The 7,650-nt window shown below is 39.3% G+C and overlaps 1 protein-coding gene across 1 annotated transcript; it reads left to right on the top strand.

Moving 5' to 3' along the window:
* The first annotated feature begins 2,099 nt into the window (after nucleotides 1-2,099).
* On the top strand, nucleotides 2,100-6,321 carry TFPI2 (tissue factor pathway inhibitor 2). The gene is made up of 5 exons (XM_012811660.2): nucleotides 2,100-2,250; nucleotides 2,529-2,711; nucleotides 3,548-3,730; nucleotides 4,980-5,150; nucleotides 5,505-6,321. Exons 1-5 carry the CDS (start codon nucleotides 2,178-2,180, stop codon nucleotides 5,585-5,587), a joined length of 693 nt encoding a protein of 230 aa, XP_012667114.1. The 5' UTR covers nucleotides 2,100-2,177; the 3' UTR covers nucleotides 5,588-6,321.
* The last annotated feature ends 1,329 nt before the right edge of the window (nucleotides 6,322-7,650 follow it).

The following is a 7,650-nucleotide window of genomic DNA, read 5'->3' as shown; positions in this document are numbered from 1 at the left end:
GTTTCCTTCTCTCCATATCCACCCTGGCATCTTCAGTTTTGAGATTCTGTGATGTGGAACATTCTCACTACAGTTAGGTGATATCTCAGGGAGGTTCATCTTTTTATATGAGCCAAAGATGATCAAAGAGCATTCATCAGTTGAGAACAGAGAAATGAAAGTCGTCAATGCTGAATGGCAGCTGTGAGTCAGAATCATCCATCCTTGAGTTTTACCTCAGTCCAGTTTCGAGTCATATTTAATCATTTTCAGGAGTATCAGAATAGGTAAGTAAATATTAAGTTAACTTTTTCCCTGAACATAACCGTGGCTAAGTGTTTAGTAATATTTCCCTTCCCTAATATTTGGAATGAATTGGGTCTAATCTGATTCGACTTTGAATATGTCAGCCAGCTCACACTGGCTCTGGCTTCAATACACTGATTATACACGTCTCTTTCCAAACCGGTATTCAGATTCTGTGGTTCAGCTCGAAATCAACCTTAGTGAGAAGACTTATACCATGGACATAAGAAACTATGCAAACTTTCACCCCTCCACTTTTTTCCCCTTCCTGCATAACTGGTAGTTAAACATTTACCCTTGTACCTCTGACTTTCAGTCTTAATCACAGATGTCTGGTAATTTAAGCTGATGGCATTTCCAAATCGGGATACTTTCCCCAGGAATATGATTCTATGGTATGACATCAGGATGATGGAAAACTAGCACCAGGGATACAAACTGTGCAAACTACCACAGACTCTTAACCCAATCCCAGAAGTGTCCTGTACTTTTCAGGGCTTCCCAGGAACTTGGAAAAGAGCTTCTGTAAATTCCCCTCAGTATGATCAGAAGTCAAGAATAATTATTTACTAGGGATTGTTGAATACAAGGGGAAAAGAGGAGGAAGGGAAGGTGCATGTATCAAAATAATACATTAAAATGTTCTTTGAAATATCTTTAATATTTCAGGTAAAGTTACAGTGTAATTTTTTTCATATAAAAAAAGTGGGTCACAGGCTAATATGTCAAAGGAACAATGGACTTTAATAGCTGTACTGACGTTAGGAAATACGTGGGAAGGGGCTGGCCTGGTCAAAGTCTCCCGGCCCCGACAGCCCCCTCCCTGGACTTCCATACATGGTATGACCCCCAGGCATGCCTGGTGGGAGTGTACAATAGTGTAATCATTTTGGATAATTGTTGGCAGTTTCTAATATTTCTAAGTGTCTTATCCAGAGTAATAAAAATTGCACGTGCACACTAAGCAACTTTATTCATAACAACTCCCCTAACTAGAAAAAGCCCAAGGGTCCAGGAATAGGCCCTTCACGTCGTATTCAGGTTAGAATGTTACTCTGGGAGTAGGAGCAAACTACTAACACACGCGACAACACAGAGTTAGAACAGTGGCTTTGAGAAAGAAGTACTCTACAGAGCATCCCCCATGATTCCACGCATGGGAGAGTGGAGAACAGGCAAAACGAATCCGGAGTGAGAGAGAGGAGAAGAGCGATGGTCCCGGGTCTGAGGATGACGAGATTGACTCGGGAAAGGGGCCAGGGAACTTTCTGTGGCGATGGGAATGTTCTAATTCCTGATTGGAGTGGAGGTTACACAGTTGTCAAAATTCATACACTGTGCACCTAAGATACGTTATGAACCTTTTGTTAACTGTAGATTAGAACTCGATTGACACATCTCATCTAAAGGGTCTGTGGCCATGAAGCTGGCTCCTCTCCCACCCATGCCTGCCCCACTTTCTCGGGGCCCTGGAGATGGGCGCGCTCCTCGCGTCTGAGACGCGCAGTCGGGTTTCTTCACCGCTCAGTCTCGCCGGTCACTTCCCTCCAGCTTGCCCACTTCCCATCACTGACTCTCAGGCTCTCTCTGGGCACCCCGCCGGGCCGCAGGAGAAAGTTTGGGAGGCCAGTTCAACTTTTCAACTTGGTGGGGAATTCCTCTCGCGCAGCACAGCTTGCAGCGCGGGGGCGGCGGGGTCGCAGCCTCAGCTGTGAATCACTGGCCCCTGCAGGCTCCGCCCCGGCCAGGGTCGGCCGGACGCTCACCCCACTTAAAAGCCGGGACGCAGCGCGCCAGCGCCCAGGCAGCCCCAGGGCAGGACACCGTGCACCGTCCTACAGCCCAGCTCATCCTCGGGACGCCTGGCCTCGCGGGCCGCTCCTCCCGGCACCATGGACCCTGCTCAGCCCCTGGGGCTGTTGCTCCTGCAGCTGCTCCTGATCCAAGCCGCTTGGGCGCTCACAGGTACCCGGCCAGTCCGGGAGCCCGTCTTCCCGCCAGGCTTCCCCCGGGCCAGGCCACCAGCTCCTTGCACCCGTTCGCTCCGCTCAGATTTCCCCAGGCTCCGGGCTCGAGCCCTGCTGAGCCGCGGGGCAAGGGACTCCAGCCCAAGTTTGCACTTTCTCTGTCTGCAGGGACCCCTCGGCTAGAGAGCGTCGGGTGCAGAACTCCGGGCATGCCTGCTCCCCCTAGATGGGTCTGAACTCTTATATCCACTCTTTCTCTTTCTGCGGGTCCTGTAGGAAATAACGCAGAGGTCTGCCTCCTGCCCCTGGACGAAGGGCCCTGCCGGGCCCAAATTCCCAGTTACTACTACGACAGGTACACGCAGAGATGCCGCCAGTTCATGTACGGGGGTTGCGACGGCAACGCCAACAATTTCGAAACCTGGGAGGCCTGTGATGAAGCTTGCTGGAGGATAGAGAGTGAGTGCTCGCAGACAAGCCGCTTCTTGCTCCAGAGGCTGGTGGCAACGCAGCTGGCTTTCCAGATCTGGCTTTCTGAAGTTTTAGCCTGAATTTTCGCAAGTATTAAGCATGGCCCAAGGATTTCAATTTCTCTCGAGTGATCAGAAGATCACAACCACTAACACATTTCCTCTCTCTCAATTGAGTGCCTGTGTGGATGCGTGGGAACTTCTGTTGCTTAAAGTATAATAAATGCAAGGGAGAGAATATTAAATGTAACATATGCATTTCTCTGTATTTATCATTGGTCCCAAACCTATAGCTTGAAGAACTCGTTTTCTTCTGTCAAGTATCAATATGAAATACTTTTCAGTGTATTTTATTATTAAAGTGTGATTTAGCTAATTATATAACTTTACTTTTGTCCCCTGATATCCAAACTTGTCTCAGGTTTAGAAATGCGGTGGAGAGTCACAATCCTGTGTTCTGTTTTACTTTATTTTATAGTTTTTTGTTCTGTCTTTAAGACCTGTAACAGTCCATGGAACTTTGCCAGCCAAGGAATAAAGCCAGAGGGAATGTGAATAAGCTTTGATTAATTTCATAGGCACAATCAGAGAACAGTCTTTCCACTGATCTTGAAAGATACATCACAGCTGAGTCACCTCTGGATACACTCTGTTTAAAAACCAAAATAAAGCTAAATCACCCCATTAGTGGGCGAGCTTTGGGAGGATTCACTATTCCAGCCCTCAAAACAATGACGGTTGTTTCTGAAAACACAATAACAATTTGGAAGTAATATGTAGAAGGCTCTTTTGACTAACACTGTTTTATCGTCCTTCTTTTCATAGAAGTTCCCAAAATTTGCCGGTTGGAAGTCAATGAGAACCAGTGTGGGGAATCCATGGAAGAGTATTTCTTCAATCTAAGTTCCATGACATGCCAAAAATTCTCAGTTGGTGGATGTCAACAAAATGAGAACCGGTTTTCAGATGAGGCTACTTGTATGAACTACTGTGCACCAAAGAAAACAAGTATAGTATTTCGATTTTGTTTCTTTATTAAGCCTTTTGGGGGAAAAAAAAAACACCTCAATTTGATGTGAAATGAACATGGTTTCCATTCTTGTGATTTCACATACACTATGCAATCTTCACATTGTTGCCCTATGAAGGAGTAGTATTTCTCCATTTCTAATTGCCAGAATGCAAACAAAGCAAACTTCATGGCTTGCTAAGTTACCAGGAAAGTGACAAGGCCGTAATTTAAGTATGTGCTGTCTCTTCTGTATTGTTTCTTTAGAACTATTTTTCATTTACACATAAAAATTATTCTTTAATGAAAGTGATGACCTCATTGCACAGAATCAGACATACATATGAGATAAGGAACTATAGAAAGAATTAAGATGTGGCACTTGAATTGGTTCTAAAGTGTTTGGTTAGATTTCCGTATTCTTTTGGTCATTGCGAAGTACAGCGCAAAGAGATCTCTAAATTTTGTTTCTCGCCTCTCGCTCCATTTGGTACCTGTCCTTTTACCACCCACATCCTTGAAATGATGGTTTACCTGGACACTAGTTAATATTTCTGGAAAAAGACAATATAGACATTTCCCCCAGACACACTGGAGACACGTAGTTTGTTAGATTCAACCAACACCAAAAACTTGTTTCAGCAGAGACTTTGTACAAAACCTTGAGTTAAAGGGGTGATAGTTGGTACTTGTGTTCTCAAAGTTGTTTGTGTAGATGTAAAGGTTCTAACAGTTACCTGGAAATTGTATTTTTGTTAAAAATATAATTTTATTTATATGTATAAAATGTGTATATACACATACACACACACACACACACACACATATATATACACGTTCTTGATTAATAATGAAAAAGGCTGACTTAAATCTTGAAAATAAAACTACCAACACAAGAAATTTTACCAAAGCATGTCATATATTATTCCTTGAAACTCAATGCATTTTTGCCTGGATATATCAGGTTTAATTTCAGGCTTAATTTCTTTTCACAGTTAAAGGATCCAAGAAAACATAGCTTCAGAATAAATTCTATCCAGTTTATACAAATTTAGTATTACCAAAATGTGGCACATAAGCTTACCTTCAGTCTGAGGCACACCTTTTAAAACGGTTCAATATGATATTTTGGATTCAGAAGGAGGCTTCTATGGAATTAGATTTTCCTTAGTTATTTCAGTAATCACAACAGTGATTTATTAATTCTGGTATTATAGCATTTCTAATTTTATTTTCTTTTTTCTAAAGGGCCATCATTTTGCTCCGATCCAAAAGATGAGGGCATGTGCTCTGCTAATGTGACTCGCTACTATTTTAATCAAAGACACAAAGCCTGTGAGGCCTTCATTTACACTGGCTGCGGAGGAAATGAAAATAACTTTGTTAACAAGAAAGATTGCAAGCATGTTTGTGCAAAAGGTAGTGGGTTTTTTAATTCCGTTTTTAGACAAACATTATACATAATTCATGAGCAAAATTATATTTTTATATATCTATTTTACTGATAGCAAATTGCCAGTTCTAGACTACTTCTATGGAAATACACCTTTAATGCTAATCGGTTTTGTTAAAATGCTTATACTGGCTAGCTACAGTAGACGTGAACTATATCTTTGTATCTTAGAAGTAGAATGTCATTGAGTATATAATGAGTTTAGCTGTCAATTGTTAAAATATAAGATGACGTGAGCTCAGAAGCATATTGGAAATGATGATTTGCTGTGAGCCTAAAAACTGGAGACATAATTTTGATTGTTATTTTTCTGATTTTAGCCTTGAAGAAGGAAAAGAATAAGACGATGCCAAAGCTTCCCTTTGTCAATAGAATCCTCAAAGTTCGGAAGAAGCACTTTTAAGCAATCATTGTGTCTCACCTCGTCAATGCTTATTTGCCTTTATGGGTATATGTGAAAAATAATATGGTAGCATGAGGAAATAAACCAGTGATCTAGTCATCAGTTTTTATTAATACAAGTCACTTTTGGTGTACTTCTTAGATATAACTAGCTGCTATTCAAATGTGAATCTGTCATTTTTAATTTACTATTCAATCATTTATGAGATGGAATCCATATAGATCATACGAAATAAAAGCAAAAATACAAAAGTAAATATGACTCACCCAGGTCCTGGGGTTGCTATTCCTGATTTTAGAAGAAGACTGTAACTGAAATAACCTCAGACAATATACTCATACGCTTTTAACATATCTGAGCATAAGAAGGGCTAGCAAGTAATATTTCATTTTGCATTCAAAAGTTTGGGTTTTATTTTAGTTCCCAAAAGACAAGGTTGCAGATTGACCAACACTTTCAAAAATATTCTAAGGGCTGTGATGTAGACACTATTAATAGCACTCCGATTTTTACTTTTATTTGTATTTTATTTCAGTGTGATGAATGAATAAAGAGATTTATTTAAAAGATAACTTTTTAATGGATTTAAAAGCCAGTCATTTTATTAAACTAGAAATGCTCTCTTCTGGGGGTTGTGGGGAAGATATCTCTTTCTATCTCTTTATTTCTCTCTGCCTAGGTCACTCACATGTATGTGTTCATGTATCCATATCCATAAATAGTTTTAAAAAGTCTTTCTGTTGTCATTATTTCCTAAGACATAATGGAGACCAGTAAAGTTGTTAAAGCTTTTGTACTATTTAAAGTGTTTATTTATATTATACTGGAAGCCATGCATGCATAATTTAAACTCCCTCAATAAATTATTCTTGATTAAACATGATCATTGCAGCAAAATCTTTTTTTTCTGCAATAAAAAGACTTTAAAATTCTTACATTTTCTTGGCAGGTTTGACATGGTTAAAAGTGTGCTCCTTCGTTAGCAAAATTGCAAATGTATTTGCCTTTTGCCTGAGCAATCCGTCATGTAAATAAAATGTTATTTTTACAAATCGTATAGTATAGTATATATGGTATATAGTATATACCATATGTCTGTAGGTATATGTGTGAGGACATTGACAGATACTGAAAACTAGCAACAAATCAGATGCTCATCAGGGGATTGGCTGAAGATATTATCCAAATTACAAATAGCAGAATATCTGTATATGGATATCATCTGACCCCAGAATCCATTTAAAAAGTAGGGCCTATGAATAAAAACACAGACACATAAACCTCTCAGACAACATAAAGATATTTAAAGAATCATTACCTATAGTGGGAGGGAGGAACAGAAAAGCAGACAGGTATGGAGATAAAATTTATGTGAATGTATTTATTATATAGTTTTTGATCTTGGATCATATTGATATTTATCAGGATTAAATCAAAAAGAATAAGCAATTCCCTTAAGCAATGAAAATAAGCCAAAATAACTGAACCCAACTGAATATCAAATAGTGGCATATATGCTTTGTGTAGATGAAAGTTACATAATTATTTTCAGTGACTTCTGAAATTAGTATTTTGGCCTTATATCTTTTGGGGAATATAGTCTAAGTCAAACAATTCTTAAAAAATCTGAAAATTCATTTAGTAGTCATATCGGTGTTAGTAATATCTGTGTTGTTATTTTAATCCAATTATTTATACAATATCACATATTGTATAAGAAAACATACATTTTTATATTTCATTAGAAGTCCAGATTTTCAGTGTTAACAGAAATTGAGATATAAGTATAAAGTTAAAGAAATTAAGTAAAAAATAAAATAAAAACTTTAAAAACTTTTAAATTAGAATTGGAAATAGTAGTATAAATCAGAACTGATTCTCTCTATCAAAAATAGAGAAAAGGTATTTCCCACCTTTCCTTTGAGAATTCCTGACAACTCAACTCATTGGCAACAAATAAACTTCCCATCCAGACTGTGGCCTTTCAGTACTATGTTTCAGTAAAAGGAACCAGGGCTCTTAGGAGAAATCTCTGGGTCAGGGGCAGGAAATCCATAAGGTGA

Source organism: Otolemur garnettii, unplaced genomic scaffold (genome assembly GCF_000181295.1).
Source record: "Otolemur garnettii isolate 467f Iridium unplaced genomic scaffold, OtoGar3 scaffold00005, whole genome shotgun sequence".
Taxonomy (NCBI): Eukaryota; Metazoa; Chordata; class Mammalia; order Primates; family Galagidae; genus Otolemur; species Otolemur garnettii.
Note: the sequence above shows the minus strand (reverse complement) of the source record. Positions and strands in the feature narration are given on the sequence as shown.